This window comes from Apodemus sylvaticus, chromosome 22 (genome assembly GCF_947179515.1).
Source record: "Apodemus sylvaticus chromosome 22, mApoSyl1.1, whole genome shotgun sequence".
Lineage (NCBI taxonomy): Eukaryota > Metazoa > Chordata > Mammalia > Rodentia > Muridae > Apodemus > Apodemus sylvaticus.
The window spans coordinates 1,096,562-1,116,376 of NC_067493.1; the positions used below are offsets into that span (position 1 = coordinate 1,096,562).

The window sequence follows — 19,815 nt, forward strand, 5'->3', positions numbered from 1 at the left end:
AAATTTCTTAATATATTCTTCCAAAGCTGGAGGTCTCCAATGAAGATATCTATCATGTTCACACCTTAATTTATGCCAATATATTAAAGCAGGCTTCATATTATCTAATATCTTTTATTTCTCTTTCCTATTATAAAGACACCAAGGCTTTCTGCTTCTAGCTAATCTTTCCTGTATATGGGAGAAGCTTAAGGTACTTTCCACTACTTTGGGACCACTGGGGGCTGTCCACCATTGCCCATTAATCAGATATTGAGATACAGAGAAATGCACAAAGAACAGACACACACACAGGCTCAGCATCGCAGGCGTCTCGAGATCATTTTTTGTGGTCATGAGATCGGGTCATCTTGCTAAGGAACTGCCTGAGGCTCCGCTCCGTGAAGCTCTGACCTCAACCCTTCAGCTGCCGGGCCCCAGTAGAGCAGCATCTTGCTACAGCTACACAGGCGTTACAGCGGCTGTAGGCGTAGCATGGTATATTTAGGATGCCGTGACTTTTGATGATGTGCATGTGAAATTTACTGAGGAAGAGTGGAATTTGCTGGATCCTTCCCAGAAGAGTCTCTACAAAAATGTGATGTTTGAAACCTACCTGAACCTCAAAGCTGTAGGTAAGATTGTTATTATTTTTTTCAGAAGGAAACAAATGTTTCTTGGTTATTAATGATCTTCTATTATTTTAATTGTATGAAAATAGAGCTGAATAATTCAGTTTCACTGAATTATCACTGTAACTTTCACAGTACAGTTAAAATTCACAGTATCTTTAATTTTGTTTATGTTCCAATAGTATATCATTCATTTTCTTGTGCTGTGTTTTAGGCTATAATTGGGAAGACCATCATCTTGAAGAACATTGTCAAAGTAGTAGAAAACCTGAAAGGTAATTTTCATGTGCAAGCTTGTACAAAATTGTCTCTGAAGAAAATTTAATATCATATGGAATCTCCAGTTAAAAGCAAGACTATAAAATAACAGTCCTTTAGGTGTAGCTATGATTATAATATTCTTACAAAACAATGTACCTCAAGTTCCAATATCTGGTTTGTGTATCCGTTTGATAAATAGCTCCATTAGAGCTATGCTGTGGACCTGACATTCTGTATAGCCTCAAAGTATTTAGAAATTGCGTAATGAATTATGATAAATCTATATCCAAAACATTCTAATAATTAGTTAGTCTATAGAAAGTTTGGTGATACTCATATTCTTGTAGTAATATGGTTAAGTTTGGTGAGAGACCATTTTATGAGTATCAAGAATGTTGTTGTGGAGAAACATTAGACTATATTGCACATGGTATGAGAAACAAAATTTCAAACAGTGTGAATGCAATGTGTAAAACTTTCATTTATCATTCTTTTATTAGGTATATCGTGTGTCACAATGGATAAAAATGATGTGAGCATAGGGATATTGAAAGAGGAAACATAAATTTTTTTGTTCTAAAACAAGAAGATACATAGTATTCTGACTTTGATAGAAATTAGGAATGTGAAAGATATTTGCAATTAGTTGGTTTTCTAGTTTTACAGGGAACATCCCAAAACTCATAGTATAGAAAATATGGGTATTAAGAATTTGCAAATTCTTCTGTGTGTCCTTGTTAACAGTCAAAAGTGTTGTAATTCACATGAGAGGAGAAAATATGAATACAATAAGTGTTATAAAGATCAGAGTTGTTCTTTCTTCAGATAGCTAAAATGCATCATATAAAAAGATGGTGTTATAAATATGAGCCATGTAATAACTATCACAGGGGTCTTCAACTACTCATGATGAGGGAGAACACCATGAACATACAAATTTCTTAAACCTTAAGATCTGCTGCTTCTTTACCATTAGACAAATTGTAAACTTAATTCGTTTTGATTATATGATTGATCAGAGTTGTGAATGTGGTAAAGATTTCACATGTGCTAATTATCGTTGCAGGCATGTAAGAGGATATACTGGAGTGAAACCCTATGAGTGTAATATATGTGGTAAAGTCTTTACAAGATCAAGTCATCAGCAGTATCATAAAACAACACATACTGGAGAGAAACCTGATGAATGTAATCAATGTGGTAAAGCCTTTGCACAGTGCAGTCATCTCCAATATCATAAAAGAACACATACTGGAGAGAAACCTTATGAATGTAATCAATGTGGTAAAACCTTTGCATGGCACAGTAATCTACAAACACATAAAAGAACACATACTGGAGAGAAACCTTATGAATGTAATCAATGTGGTAAAGCCTTTGCACAGCACAGTGATCTCCAAAGACATAAAAGAACACATACTGGAGAGAAACCTTATGAGTGCCATCAATGTGGTAAAGCCTTTTCACAGCACAGTCATCTCCAATATCATAAAAGAACACATACTGGAGAGAAACCTTATGAATGTAATCAATGTCGTAAAACCTTTGCATGTCACAGTAATCTACAAACACATAAAAGAACACATACTGGAGAGAAACCTTATGAATGTAATCAATGTGGTAAAGCCTTTGCCTATCACAGTCATCTCCAAAATCATAAAAGAACACATACTGGAGAGAAACCATATGAATGTAAACAATGTGGTAAAACCTTTGCACAGCATATTCATCTCCAATATCATAAAAGGACACATACCGGAGAGAAACCTTATAAATGTAAACAATGTGGTAAAGCCTTTACAAGACCCAGTCATCTCCAGTATCACAAAAGTACACATACGGGAGAGAAACCTTATGAGTGCCGTCTATGTGGTAAAGCCTTTGCACAGTGCAGTACTCTCCAAAGACATAAAAGAACACATACTGGAGAGAAACCTTATGAATGTAAACAATGTGGTAAAGCCTTTACAAGACCCAGTCGTCTCCAGTATCATAAAAGAACACACACCGGACAGAAAACGTATTAATGTAATCAATGTGGTAAAGTGTTTTCACCAGGGATAAGTCTCCAAATTCTGTGTCCTGGAGAGAAACATAATGAATATGATCATGAATTAAGTGGGAGTTAGGAGGGTATCATAGTAGGATATGATAGACATGGGTGCTTGGGATTATTTCCACTCTGCAGATTTTTTTTTTTTTTTTTATGTTTTTGCAAAGAAGTTTGCTGCCCTCGTCTGAAGAGTTTCCTTGAGGTTAAGGTAAAGATGTTTGTATTAATTGTACTGACCAAGTAAGTCACGAAAATCACCGCATAGAATTTGACCTGAAAGTTTTTAACAAGCATAGAAACTAAGAAAGGAAAAAAAAAAAAAACAAACAAACAACAACAACAAAAAAAACAAAACCGAAAGGTTCAAAATACAAGGCATCATCAGGAAGTTGAATGAAGTTTAATTTTGTGATCAAGGATATTCAATGGCATTAAAGGAATGGTTACATTAGGACAAGATTACATTCAGCTAAACATACATATTTGCAGTTGTATAAAAGTGAACTGTATCATGTTAGGAATTATTATTACCAGGTTATAGTTTTGATGTAGACATATGAACATACAAGTATGTGTCAAATTGCCAAGGGATAGATTTGGATTCTGGGTTCTGATTTTAAAATATAAACAGAAAATCTTAGTTCCAGGCATGGTGTTACATGCATTTTGACCCACCATTCACGACACAAGAGTCATGCAGATCTTTGAGATCAAGGTAGATCTCTAAGCAAGTTCCAGGAAAGCCAAGATTAGGCAGTGATATATTTGAAATATTGAAAGCTGCTGATAATCGAATGGAAGGAGCCACGTTCCAGCCCCGGTAAGCAGCAGAACTCAGCAGCTCGATCTTAAATGGTAATAATACTGAGACAATTGATGCTGGCTAGCTAGTAATTAGACGTGATGAAGAAGAAATCAGCATCACTGTGGTGAAAACTGACTGGTATTTTCTGAGTGACAAAAAGGTGTGTTCTAGAGATCACCAAGGTTGGACATAATGGTGCAACTGGGCTTTGAATAACCCAGGTGGTATTAAATTTGAGTTCATGAAGTTGTCATGCAGAACAGCTGAGGCTTGGCACCATTGAGCAAGCATAAGGGAGGCTATGGGTCAAGCCTTGTTCTAGCAGAAGAACCCAGCATCTTGAAGATGGAAGTACCATGTGATGAACAGCAAGAACAGCAGGAGCAGTAGAATGGAGTCAACCAGAGCTTAAAGTGATACAGAGGGCAGAGCTGTAAAAGTGACCCAATCTCTTTGGAGGAGCAGAGAAGATCATGTGTGGATCCAGGACATTGAAACAAGAACCTGTGAAATTGAAGTTATCTTAAGACCCCAAGTTTTTGAGATGTTAGAACTATATGATTCCTGCTCAGGGATTGAATAAAACCAGTCAACGAGAACAAATTCTGCTTCAGTGAACAAAGCAGAAAGGAGTTAGAGACCTGAAGAACACTTTGACATCAGACATGGAGATGCTGAATTTGGAGATTATTCTGCTGGCTTTGGTCTTCTTTAGGTCCAGTATTTCCTCATGATTACCTTTATCTGTTTCTTAGGATGTTTTGGTAAAGAATGTTGCTGCCTATTACCCTTGTCTGAACAGTCTTCTTGAGGTTATGGTAAAGAGGTTTATGTTGATTGCATTGACAAAGGAAGTCTCAAAAATCCCCGCATAGAATTTGGACTGACTGTTTCGATCAAGCATAGCAATCTCCCAACGCAGTAATACAAAATTTAAGGTTCAAAAAGCAAAGCATCACCAGGAAGTTGAATGATGGTAAATCTTGTAATCAAGGATAGCCAAAGATACTAAAGGAATGGTTATATTAGGGCCTGATTCCATCCATCTAATCTTACAGATTTGCAGTTGTATGAAAGAGAAATGTGTCATGTTAGGAATTATTATTACCTGGTTATCGTTTTCATGTTGACATATGTTGATACAAATTTGTGTCAAAGTGAAAAGGGATGGGTTTGATTGCTATTCTGTGTTTTCAATTTAAGTTCTAAAAGGAAAAGCTTAGGTTCAGGCATTTTGTTACTTGCTTTTTATTCCAGCATTCATGAGACAGAGCCATACAGATCTCTGAGATCAAGTTAGATTTCTGAGCAAGTTTCAAGACACCCAAGCTTAGGCAGTGAAGTTTTGGGGGAAAAAACCTGATGATAATGTAATAGAAGGGGCCATCCATATTCCAGCCTCAGGAAGTAGCAGAACTCAGAAGCTTTGTCCATGTGGCTTTGTCTTAGTTGTAAGAATAGAAGGAACTAATGGAACAATAGATGCAAGCTAGCTACAGCTAAGTAATAGAGGTGATGATGAAGAAATCAGCATTTCTGAGGTTAAATCTTCTGGGTAGTGTTTTCTTAGTGGCAAAGAACATGTGTTCCAGAAATTGCCCATATTTGACCTAGGTAACGTGTAAAGATTGCTTTTTTTATTTGTTTTGTTTCTTCAAGTATTTTTGCATTTGTGGATTTAAAGAAAATTGCTCTGTAATTCTCTTTTGTTGCTTAGTCTTTTTTGACTGGCTACTTGAGCAACCATGGGTTCACAAAATAAACCAGTTAATGTTTGTTCTGTGTTTATATTGTTAAGTACTTTAAGGAGTATTCTCATTAACTCTTCTTTGGAAGTCTGGTAGAATTCTAACCTGAAACTCATAATCCGGGGTTCCTTTTGGTGGAAGATTTGTAGTGCCTTCTCTTTTTCTAGATGTTTACGTCTAAGTTGTTTATCCTAGGGCTGGAGAGATAGTTTAGTGGATAAGAGCACTGACTGCTCTTCCATAGGTCTTGTGTTATATGCCCAGATAATACATGATCACTAGCAACCATCCATAATTGGATTTAATGCCCTCTTCTGGTGTGTCTGAAGTCTGTGATAGTGTACTCATATATATTAAATAGATAGATAGATAGATAGATAGATACATAGATAGATAGATAGATAGATAGAGAAATATATCTTTTTAAAAATTGTTTGTCATAGTTTGATTTAATTATGGTAAGTGGATGCTGTCCAGGAATTTTCTCATTTCTTTTAGAATATCCAACTCAGTGGAAGACATGTTTTTTTTTTTTCAAGTCTAGGTTTTTATCATTCTCTCAATTTCTTTATTGTCTTTTATTTTTTCACCATTTTTATTTCAGATTTCAGTAATTTTGATATTCTCTATCTGTCAATAAGGGATTGCCCGTCTTTTCTAATAAAATGTTCAAAGGATCAACTCCATGTTTCATTGTTTCCTTGTTTTCTTCTCTTTCTATTTTATTGATTTCAGCCTCCCCCCCCCAGTTGGATAATTTCTTGATGTGTACTCCATTTTATAATAGCTCATTCACTTCTTTCTGTTCTAGACTTAAATTTGTGCTCTTAAATTGCCAATATGTGTAAGTTCTCCTTTTTTTTTAATGTAGGCATTTGTGCAATGAACTTTCTTCTAAGCACCACTTTTATTTTTCTTTGTTTTAAATAGGATTGTGCATGTTGCATATTCATATTCATTGAATTCCTGAAAATCTCTTATTTCTTCCTCTATTTCTGCTTTAACCTATTTTTCATTCAGTTGTGTGTTGTGCAGTTCCCATGAGTTTGTAAACCTTGTGTTCTCTCTAGTTTTGTTGATATGCAGCTGTAATTCTTGGTGGTTTGATGAGACACACGGTGTTGTTTCAATTTCCTTGTATGTGTAAAGACTTTCAATGTGTCTGAATATGTGGTCAGTTTATGAGTAAGTTTTGTGAGGTGGTGAACAGAAGGTATATTATCTTATATTTCAGTACAATGTTTTCAAAATATCAGCTGGATTCATGTCCTGGCTCTCAGTTAGTTTGAATATTTCTCTGTTTAATTTTGGTCTGGAGAATGTGTCCCTTGGTAAGAGAGGGGTATTGAAATCAATAATTCTAAGTGTATGAGGTTTAATACATCATTTTGGTCTTAAAATGTTTCTTATACATAGGTTGGTGACCATATATTTAAGGCAAATATTAAAAAAAAATTACGATGCCATCTATAGTAATATTTATTCCTTTGAGGAATATGCAGTCTACTTGAATTATTTTGATTATACTTTGATCAAAATCTATTTTGATAATTTTTAAAATGGCTACACCAGCCTGGTTCTTTGTCCATTTGATTAGAATATATATTTACTCACCTTTATCTTGAAGCAATGCCTATTGTTGTTGCTGTTGAGCTTTAATTCATGTATGCAATAGAAGGATAGGTTTGTGTTAATATCCATTCTCTTAGCCTGTGTCTTTTCATTGGTACACTGAGATTATGGATATTGGAATGGTTCATGAACAGGGATACTTAACTCCTGGAATTTGTTGTTGTTGTTGTTGTTGCTCTTCTTCTTCTTCTTCTTCTTCTTCTTCTTCTTCTTCTTCTTCTTCTTCTTCTTCTTCTTCTTCTTCTTCTTCTTCTTCTTCTTCTTCTTGATACTGCAGGGTGTTTTGGTATTGGTGTGAGTGTGTGTGGTTTTGTGTGTGTGTGTGTGTGTGTGTGTGTGTGTGTGCTTTCCCTTTTTTTGTAGATAACAGAAGACTTTTGACTACCTGTGTATCATTAACTTCTTTGGGTTAGATTCTTCTTCGATTACTTTGTGAAGGTTTGTATTTGTAGACAGATAGTGTTCAAATTTAACTTTATCATAGACTATTTTATTTTCATTTGTGGTAATTAAATATTTTCTACATATAATATTATGGGCATGTGTACATTCTGCAACAGGTGTGTGCAAACCCTTTTGGCATTAACAGACTCCGATGAGAAGTCATCTGTGATTTCAACAGATCTTCCTTTATATGTTTTTTTGGTTTTTATACCATTGTATCATTTAGTATTTGTTCTTTGTATTTTATGTTTTGATTATTATTCAGGGAAGAGACTTCATTTTATGGTCCATTCTGTGTGGTGTTTTGATGATTCTTGTACTTTGTTAGGTACCTCACTCTTTAGGTTAGGAAATTTTTCTTGTATGATTTTGTTGTCAATACTTTCTGAGACTTTGATCGAGTGTTCTTCCTCTATTGCTAGTCTTCTAATGCTTTGATCTTACACAATGTCCTGGATTTTGTGGATATTATGTCAGGAAGTTTTAGATACAACATTTATTTCCTGATGAGTCCATCCCTACTATTTTAATTTCGGTGCTTGAGATTTGTCTTTCATCTCTGTATTCTCTCACTGAGCCTTGCCTGTAGTTCCAATGCGCACTCCTAAACTTTTATTTCCAGTATTCCCTCAGTTTGTGTTTGCTTCATTTTTTCGTACATCTTGGTCTCTAATAGTTTGTTTCCTTCAACACTTGGTTTATGATTTCTTCATTTATAGAATTTATTGGTGTCATCCACTTTTTTGTTTCTGTTTTCCTGGGTGACTTTGAGGTATTTATTGATTCCCTCCAATTGTTTGTGTTTTCCTGGAATTCTGTAAGTGATTTTGCCATTTCCTCTTTAAGGAGCTCCAGGAACTTCTTATAGTTGGCTTCAATGCCTTTGTCTTATAATGCAGCAATGTTGGGATATTTAAGACCTTCTTTGGTAATATAAATGGACTCACAGTCATTAACCAGAGAGGGATCAATGTTGGTCCTTATTACATCATCTTTTGCCAACATCGTGGAATGGAATGGTGTTATCACTTCTCAAAATGAAAATTCCTTTTCTTGTGGATGAAATTGATACTCTGTTTGTTTCCATACAAAGAAATTTATTGTGGGGACCAGCTAAGAAACCATGATAGAAACAGAATGAATACTGCCTAATCCATTCTATCTTTATTTGTTTAGTAAGTCAATAATTAATTTCAAATGCATCACTGCTGTAATCTCTTGCTTGAGATTATTCCTCTAAAATTCCAGATAATTATTCTTTCATGTTTTTTTTTCAAGTTTCCTTTTGCAGATCTTCAGTTCTCCTACAGAGCTGCAGCCCAGCGACTTCTTCACCACAGAGAGTTCTGAGGCACTGGCGCTCCAGGTGGTGATTATCGCAGTGCTCACACCTTGGATCCCCTTCTCTAGTAGCTATGACTTGTCCCCCAAGCCAAGTTCAGCTAGGCTGTCAGCAGGCCTGAGTTGTTTTTCGAAGGTGATTTGAAACCTCATATGTGTTTTTGCTCCTCTGAACATTCGCTGTGCTGACAGGATTGGATTGTGACAGGCAGGCAGAGGTGGAATTCCGCAGGAGCTCTGGTTCTGGAACTTGTGCTCCTAAAGACTGACCAGAACGCATGGTGCCCAGGTTCAAGGATGGAGATTCATTTCAGGTGCAGAGATTTTTTCCTGACAGCTCAGCCTTCTGACTTTCAAAAAGCAGACTTTATTGTGTCTACCATAGGTAAATGACACCTTCAGCCCTACAAGTGTGTCAATACTTCCAACACTGTCCCCCCTCTCACGCAATGTAAAATATTCATTGCAAACACAGATCTCCTTGCAGTTGCTTTCCTTTCTGTTTGCCTAAGATTTTCCAGATGGCACAGACAAGTGCTCAACTGGTTTTCTGCCTCAGCTTGTCATTTCATCTAGCTGTAGTTTCCCTGTTGCCTTGGGGCCATGGTCCAAGAATACACTTGACAGACAGGAAATACATAGGACGACTCCAGTGGACTCAGTCATACACCCTGAATTTTTGGAGAGTCTAGGAATCCTGGCACGGCAGGTCCATAGTTAGTCCCCATGCCGACTTGTCTACACTTGTAAAGATCACAGCTGGAGTAGGAACCAAGAAGCCAGTAGCTCCAATGATCCATAGATCCACAGCTCTGACACTCAGCTCCAGGTGCTGCCACTTCTTCACAGCAGGGGTCGCTGTGGGGCTGCTCTTCCTCCAGAGAAGAATGGCAATGGTCTGTGCACATCTTTGGAAGCTCAGGGCTCTATTAACTGTGAATTTCCCACACAACCAAGTTCTTCTTGGCTGTTGGCTTACGTGAGCTGAAATCATTTCCAACAGTATCCATGATTTTGTTTCTTGGTGCTTTCATTTTGTCAATCAATCAGATTATGCCCAGCAAGCTGCAATGGGACTTGATTTGAACCCAAGGTGCGCTACTAAATGCTGACAGAACATCCTGGTGCCCAGGGATGAGTCATTCTCTCAGTGAATCCAAGATGTATTACCTGAGTCTTCACACCTCTGTTGAAAGTTCTAGGTGATGTGAATTACAGAAAATATTCAATATTCAAAGGAAAACATGCTTGTCAGTATTTCTGTGCAGTGTCTATTGTTTGCTACATACACTTCCTGAGAAATGAAGTTCAGAGAGTCAAATATAAGAAATCATTCTTTAGCCTGGTACACGGCTTAGCCTTCTGAGGGATTCAACTGCTAGGGAGACCAACAATAGAAGTAAGGCTTGTAAGAGGTGAAGCTCTTCCAAGACTGGAAGCACTTAAAAGATACACAGTTGAGGCCTTGGAGCTGGGTTTTCTGTGTCAGGGCCAGCACTGCCCTGAGCTTCCAACTTAGCCTGTCGGGTTTCTGCACGTGAGTTCCCTTGTGAAGCAGAAATTTCCAAAGGAAATTGCGGAAAATAGAAATATTCTCCTGTGCAGAAGTGGTGGCACAGGCCTCTAATCCATATACTAGAGAGAAAAAGCAAAGTAAATCTGAGTTCAGGACTAGCCTAGTCTACACGGAAGGAAGAAGGGGTAAAATGGAAGTTGTAGGTGGTCCCTAGATTAATTTGTAAAGGAAGCCCGTGGGCGGATCACTCCTCAACCATGCTGATTAAGCAGAGTGGTTTCCCAACGTGCTCAACGTTACTCCCTGTGTGCTGGTTCTTTTGTGTCCCAGCACACATGAAAACCAGGATGTCAAAGTCTCCTAAGGACTTTTTAAAAACAAACCACCAGTTACTCCTGTAACCAAAGGTAGGAAAGTGTAGAATATCCTCATCTGGGTCCACTCTACCCTTCATCTTTTCCCTTGGGCCATTTCAAAAAGAAAACAAATTTCCAGCTTTTTAACTGTAAATAAAGAAGCAAACAAACATCAGAAGGATGCAAAGAAAGAACTGCCTTGTGTGTGCCTTTGCTGTAATAGAGGAGCTGACAGAAGATCCACTAATTTCAACTCTTAGCAGGCATCAGGGCTCCTGGACTCCAAACAGAGTTCTGGGTGGCTTGTTCACTTCTTTGTCTTCTTTAGGCCAAAAGCCTTTTGAAGCCCTGCCCAGCATCCTAGGTTCCTGGGACTGTCAGAAGCAGGATGCTAGTCAGGGCAGTCTCCACCATCATAGGTCTCAAGTTCTAGCCCTTTCTCCCTCAGCAAGCTTGGTGAGGGTTGGTATACTTCCTCTATATCTTTGTCTTGGTTGTTGTTGTTGTTTACATCTCCTGAAGCCACACTTGTGTTCCTCTGACTCAAAATCTGGGAGACCTCTGTCCTCTTCTTCATGGCACAATTCTATCTTTGGTCATATCTCAGGTATCCCAAGGTCGCAAATACACAAAAGGAGTATAGATCCCAGTCTGCAAAACAGCCATCCTCAGAGCAGTGGCTTGACTCTCCACAGAAACAACATGGATCAGACATGGAACAGCTTTTACTCAGGGCTGGCAAGACAGGTGAACTTGTCAGTGCATGTTCTTCAGAATCTAATGTATCTCTGTCAAAACTGGGAGAGGACTGCATCATCTCCTTGGCTTTATCTATGGAACTCAGTGGCCAAGTTCTTGACCTTCTGATTCAGAGAAGACTCTAGTTAGTGGATTTTACTCTATACTCCATGGCTTCTCCCAACCATTACACAGTCTGAAACTGGGGATTAAACCCACAATCCTAGCATCTGTTTGCATTCCCTAAGTAGGCAAGATTCTGCTCAGTCTGAGGGCAAAATCCTGTCATCCCAGAACCTAAGGGAAAAAAGCACATCTGGAACAACAGAATCAGAGGCATGTGGATATCTGATCTCAAGGCCAGCCTGGTAGTCAGACCTACTTTCATGACAGCCATGGCTATACAGGAATGCCTATGCTCAAAGAATAAAACAAAACAAAAAACAAAATACAAAGGTGTGAATCTGATCAATATAAGATGATATCTCTCTGGATTTTGTAATGATATTTAATTAAAAAATGAGACAATACATTCCTCACCCACCATAACTACAGGAGAGACAACCAGCCCACTCAGTGAAGTCCTTGGAAGGGGTAGCAATCTAACCCTTTGTTAGGGTCAAGCCGGGCTATCAAGAATCTGGTCACTGCCTCAGACATTCTAGAGCAGTCCGGGCCACTTCTTGCCTCACCAGACACTTACCAGGTCTCCACAGCTGCTCCACCTTCAGAGGTGCTCTCACTTTTGCCTCTGAGGCAATCTCCTCCAACTAGCTTTCTCAGCATCTCAGCTGAGTTCTCTCTCTGCCATATGCAGGGGACCCACGTTTCACACATGTCACACTACCTGTGGGACACCAGTTCTGTTGGTTCCCCAACCAAGGTGCCTCAAATTGCCCAGAAGAACAGACTCTTACCTTAGTACCCTGTATCTCTCTCCTCTCGCTCTCATGGCTCCTGCCTGCATCTCCCTGTGTCTCTCTCCCTAGCTCCTCCTCCTCACTCCCTCCTAATCACTAGCCCCTCACCACGTCAAAGTGAATGGATAGGAAATATCTTTCAACATCACACAATTGTCTAGAGTTAAACATTATAGGCAACTGATTAGACTGGCAATGGGGAAAGTGCTCATGGGCCAGCGAGTCTATTTGGGGTGCCTGTTTTCGAGAGCAAAAGATCACATAAAATGATCTCTCACTCACTCTCTCTTTCCTGATAGGGGGATATGTTAGATTGACCTCCAGGATGCAGTCTGTCTTATTCCACAAGAACTGGATAGGATGGAAAGTCCAAGAATCCAGAAGATCTCAGTCACCGAAGCTAATACTCTCACAATATATCAATGATGATGAGATATCTTTCATGAAGGAACATACCAAGGACGTCATACCCCCATTGTCCAAAAAGGATTATGATATGGAATAGTCTTATTTATTGTATCTGAAGTATTTTTCTTCGCCGGTTTCTTCTGAGCATTTTACCACTCAAGCTTAGTACCTACACACGACCTTGGAGGATGCTGACCACCAACAGGAATTACCCCTCTTAATCCACTAGAAGTACCACTACTAAACACATCAGTTCTTCTAGCATCATGAGTTTCAATTACATGAGCCCATCACAGCTTGATAGAAGGAAAACGCAATCACATAAATCAAGCTCTTCTAATTACTATTATACTAGGACTTTACTTCACTATTCTTCAAGCTTCTGAATATTTCGAAACCTCATTCTCCATCTCAGATGGAATTTACAGATCTACATTCTTCATAGCAACAGGATTTAATGGACTACATGTAATTATTGGATCTACATTCCTAATCGTCTGCCTTCTTCGACAACTAAAATTTCACTTTACATCTAAACACCATTTCGGGTTTGAAGCAGCAGCATGATACTGACACTTTGTAGACGTAGTCTGATTATTCCTTTACGTGTCTATTTATTGATGAGGATCTTACTCTTTTAGTATAAATAATACAACTGACTTCCAATTAGTAAATTCTGAAAACCCTCCGAAAAGAATAATCAATTTATTAATTATTATTTCTATTAACACTATTCTATCTTTTATTCTTATTATAATTGCATTTGGACTTCCTCAAATGAACTTATATGCAGAAAAAGCAAACCCATATGAATGCGGATTTGACCCAACTAGCTCTGCCCACCTACCATTTTCAATAAAAATTTTCCTTGTAGCTATTATGTTTCTACTTTTCGACCTTGAAATAACCTTACTCCTTCCCCTTCCATGAGCAATTCAAACAACAAAAACATTAACAATAATAATCTCAGCTTTAATTTTACTAACCATTCTAACATTAGGATTAGCTTACGAATAAACTCAAAAAGGACTAGAATGAACTGAGTAACTGGTAATTAGTTTAAACAAAATTAATGATTTCGACTCATTAGATTATGAATATACTCATAATTACCAAAATGACATCTGCCTTCCTTAACCTCACACTAGCCTTTACTTTATCACTCTTAGGCACCCTCATGTTCCGCTCTCACCTTATATCTACACTTCTATGCTTAGAAGGCCTAATAGTATCCCTATTTATCATAACCTCTATAGCTACCTTAAATTCCAACTCAATAGCATCAATGTCAATCCCAATTACAATTCTAGTATTTGCCGCATGCGAAGAAGCAGTAGGATTAGCTCTTCTAGTAAAAGTATCAATCACATATTGAACTGATTACATACAAAACCTCAACTTACTACAATGCTAAAAATTATCATTCCATCATTAATACTTCTTCCATTAACCTAACTCTCTAATCCAAAAAAGTATGAACATATGTAACCTCCTACAGCTTTTTAGTTAGTCTAATTAGCCTATCAATTTTATGACAAACAGATGAAAATTATTTAAATTTCTCACTTGTATTTTCCTCAGATCCATTATCCACTCCATTATTACCACTAATACTTACAGGCAGCCAAAATCACCTAAAAAAATAAAAAAAATATTATATCAAAAACTCTACATTTCTTTACTTACTAGCCTACAAATTTTATTAGTCATAACTTTTTCAGCAACCGAACTAATCATATTCTATATTCTATTTGAAGCCACTCTCATTCCCACATTAATCATTATTACACGATGAGGAAACCAAACAGAACGCTTAAATGCAGGACTTTAGTTCTTATTTTATACATTAATTGGCTCAATTCCCCTCCTAATTGCTCTAATTCATATTCAAAATTTCACAGGAACACTCAACATTATAATTTTATCATTAACTACTAACTCCCTTAACCCCTCATGATCAAATATTATTATATGACTACCATGCATGATAGCATTTCTCATTAAAATACCATTATGTGGAGTTCACCTATGACTCCCAAAAGCTCACGTTGAAGCTCCATTCGCAGGATCTATAATTCTAGCAGCTGTCCTACTTAAATTAGGAAGCTATGGAATAATACGAATTTCCATTATCCTAGACCCTCTAACCAAATATATAGCTTATCCATTTATTCTCCTATCTTTATCAGGTATAATTATAACAAGTTCAATCTGCCTACGTCAAACACACCTAAAATCACTAATTGCATATTCCTCAGTCAGTCATATAGCCCTAGTTATTGCATCTGTTATAATTCAAACCCCATGAAGCTTTATAGGAGCCACTATATTAATAATCGCACACGGATTAACATCATTATTATTCTGTCTAGCAAATTCAAACTACGAACGTATCCACAGCCGAACCATAATTATAGCCCGAGGCCTGCAAATAATCTTCCCACTTATAGCAACCTCATGACTAATTGCAAGCCTAGCTAACCTTGCTCTTCCTCCATCAATTAACCTAATTGGAGAGTTATTTATCACAATATCACTTTTCTCCTGATCAAATTTCTCTATTATCCTCATAGGAATTAATATTATTATTACGGGCATATACTCAATATATATAATTATTACAACCCAACGAGGAAAACTAACCAACCATATAAATAACCTTTAACCATCACATACACGAGAACTTACACTCATAAGTCTCCACATTATCCCCCTAACTCTATTAACTGTCAGCCCAAAACTTATTACAGGACTAACAATATGTAAATATAGTTTAAAAAAAACATTAGACTGTGAATCTAAAAATAAGAACTAACCCTCTTTATTTACCAAGAACGTATGCAAGAACTGCTAATTCATGCTACCATGCTTAAATTCATGGCTTTCTTACTTTTATAGGACAAAAGTAATCCATTGCTCTTAGGAACCAAAAATCTTAGTGTAAATCTAAATGAAAGTAATAAACACCATAACATCTTCTATTTTATCTATTTTATGACACTACTTATACCAATCATAATATCTATAACTAGCATATCTAAATATATTAACTTTTCCATTCATGCAATGCTATCAATTAAATTCTCATTCTTTCTAAGCTTACTTCCACTAATAATACTATTCTACTATAATACAGAATATATAATTAGTTCATGACATTGAACAACAATAAATTCTATCGAACTATCAATGAGCTTCAAAATAGATTATTACTCAATTATATTTATATCCGTAGCATTATTCGTTACATGATCTATTATTCAATTTTCATCATGATATATACACTCAGACCCTAACATCAACCGGTTTATCAAGTACTTATTACTCTTCCTTATTACCATACTAATTTTAACCTCAGCTAACAACGTATTTCAACTATTCATTAGATGAGAAGGAGTTGGAATCATGTCATTCCTACTTATTGGATGATGATTCGGATGAGCAGATGCAAATACAGCAGCCCTACAAACAATTTTATATAATCGAATTGGAGATATCGGATTCATTTTAGCCATAACATGATTCTGGCTAAATATAAACTCCTGAGAACTACAACAAATTATGCTTACAGATGATAATAATATAATCCCCCTTCTAGGTCTACTAATCGCAGCAACAGGGAAATCAGCCCAAATTGGCCTCCACCCATGACTCCCATCCGGCCTAGAAGGAACAACACCAGTATCAGCCCTCCTTCACTCTAGCACTATAGTAGTAGCAGGCATCTTCTTACTAGTTCAATTTCACACACTGACATAAAACAACCCTTCCATTCTAACAATAACACTATGTCTTGGAGCCCTAACCACTCTATTCACTGACATCTGTGCCCTCACCCAAAACGACATTAAAAAAATTTGTAGCATTTTCCACATCCAATCAACTAAGACTAATAATAGCAACCTTAGGAATTAACCAACCCTATTTAGCCTTCCTTCACATTTGCACTCACACATTCTTTAAAGCTATACTCTTTATATGCTCAGGATCAATCATTCATAGCCTAAACGACGAACAAGATATCCGAAAAATAGGGAATATAATAAAAACTATACCATTCACATCATCTTGCCTTACAATCGGCAGCCTAGCCTTAACAGGAATACCATTCCTCACAGGCTTCTACTCAAAAGACCTAATTATTGAAGTTATCAACACTTGTAATACCAATGCCTGAGCCCTATTAATTACACTAATCGCTACATCAATAACAGCCATATACAGCATACGAATCATTTACTTTGTAGTAATATCAAAACCACAATTCCCACCAATAATCTCAATTAACGAAAACAATCCAGACCTCATAAACCCAATTAAACGTCTAGCCGGATTTTTTTATCTCTTATAACATCCCACCAACTAACATCCAAATTCTCACAATACCATGATATCTAAAAATTACAGCTCTAGCAATCTCCATTTTAGGATTCCTAATAGCCCTAGAATTTAATAACCTCACAGTAAACCTCTCTATTAACAAAAAATCCATACTCATCAATCTCTACATCACTAGGATACTTCCCACTAATTATTCACCGAATTATCCCCACTAGTACTCTAATATCAAGTTTTAAAGTATCTCTTAACCTTCTACATTTATCATGACTAGAAAAATCTATCCCAAAATCCACTTCAACAATCCACTCCCATATTTCAAAACTGCTAACCAATCAAAAAGGATTAGTAAAGTTATATTTTTTATCATTTTTAATTTCCCTACTTCTAGTAATCTTAATTTACATTACTAGTCTCGAGTAATTTCAATAATGATAAAAATTCCAGCAAATAAAGACCACCCAGAACTACTATTATTCAAGTAGCACAACTATATATAGCGGCAACACAAATTCCTCCCTCTAACATCACACCTACATCATCAATCTCGTATATTAATCAATCATTTAAACTATCAAAATTTACCAACTCCACTTCACTATAATAACTTAACATATACATAATTAACAACTCCATTGATACTCCAACAACCAGAATACTAAAAGCCATTCAATTAGACCCTCAAGTCTCAGGAAATTCCTCAGTAGCTATAGCAGTAGTATACACAAACACTACCATTATACCACCCAAATAACTTAAAAACGCTATTAACCCTAAAAATGAACCACCAAACCCTAAAACCATTAAGCATCCTACAAACCCACTAACAATTAATCCAAGTCCACCATAAATAGGAGAAGGTTTTAAAGCCAACCCAAGACATCCAGTCAAAAATAATAAACTTAAAACAGAAATATAATTTATCATTATTTCCACACAGCACTTAACTGCACCTAATGACATGAAAAATCATCGTTGTAATTCAACTATAGAAACCTAATGACAAACATTCGAAAAACACACCCACTACTAAAAATTATTAACCACTCTTTCATCGACCTCCCAGCCCCATCTAACATCTCATCATGATGAAACTTTGGTTCTCTACTAGGAATTTGCCTTATAATCCAAATGCTCACAGGCCTATTTCTAGCAATACACTACACATCAGACATAATAACAGCATTTTCTTCAGTAACTCATATTTTCTGAGACGTAAAATACGGATGATTGATCCGATATATACATGCAAACGGAGCTTCAATATTCCTCATTTGCCTATTTCTACATGTAGGACGAGGAATAAACTACGGATCCTATACTTTCATAGAAACATGAAACATCGGTGTAATCCTTTTATTTGCAGTAATATCCACAGCATTCATAGGATATGTTCTTCCATGACGACAAATGTCCTTCTGAGGAGCAACAGTAATTACAAACTTACTATCAGCAATCCCATACATCGGAACTACCCTAGTAGAATGAATCTGAGGAGGGTTCTCAGTAGACAAAGCTACACTAACACGTTTTTTTCCCTTTTCACTTTATTCTTCCATTCATCATTACCGCCCTAGTAGTTGTCCACCTTTTATTTCTTCACGAAACTGGGTCAAATAATCCAACAGGCCTTAATTCAGATGCCGATAAAATCGCATTTCACCCATACTATACAATTAAAGACATCCTAGGTGTGCTCATAATAGTCTCATTCCTAATAACCTTAGTCCTTTCTTTTCCAGATCTACTAGGTGATCCAGACAACTACATGCCTGCCAACCCACTAAATATTCCGCCATACATCAAACCAAAATGATACTTCCTATTCGCCTACGCAATCCATGATCCATCCCTAATAAACTAGGTGGGGTTCTAGCTCTAATCTTATCTATTCTAATCCTAGCCCTATTACCATTTCTTCACACCTCCAAACAACGTAGCCTAATATTTCACCCAATTACCCAAACCCTGTACTGAATCGTAGTTGCCAACCTTCTTGTACTAACCTGAATTGGAGGTCAACCAGTAGAACACCCATTCATTATCATCGGCCAACTAGCCTCAATCAGCTACTTCTCTATTATCCTCATCCTTATACCTATCTCAGGAATCATCGAAGATAAAATATTAAAATGAAACCTATGTCCTGATAGTATAAAGTCTTGTAAACCAAAAAATGAAGAACTATCTTCTCAGGGCATCAAGAAGAAGGACTGCCTCCCCACCATCAACACCCAAAGCTGATATTCTTGTTAAACTACTTCTTGAGTACATAAATTTATATAGTACATTATTACATTTATGTATATAGTACATTAAATTACATTCCCCTAGCATATAAGCAAGTAAATTAAGTTAATGTAATAGCACATATATCATCTTAATCGTACATAAGACCCTTCATAACATGAATATTATTTAATTACATTTATAATTAATGCTCAATAGACATATCTGCGTTATCATACATACACCATTCTGTCATAAACTCTTCTCTTCCATATCACTATCCCCTTCCCCATTTGGTCTATTAATCTACCATCCTCCGTGAAATCATCAACCCGCCCACCCATGCCCCTCTTCTCGCTCCGGGCCCATAACACTTGGGGGTAGCTAAACTGAAACTTTATCAGACATCTGCTTC

General features: G+C 36.8%; 1 protein-coding gene across 1 annotated transcript in view; it reads left to right on the top strand.

Annotated features, from left to right (window-relative positions):
- Nucleotides 1–19,815, top strand: part of LOC127673189 (uncharacterized) — a 234,185-nt gene that overhangs the window by 158,720 nt on the left and 55,650 nt on the right. Inside the window, 1 exon segment of the mRNA XM_052168797.1 lies at nucleotides 2,005–2,900. Within this exon segment, the coding sequence (XP_052024757.1) occupies nucleotides 2,005–2,900 (896 nt within the window).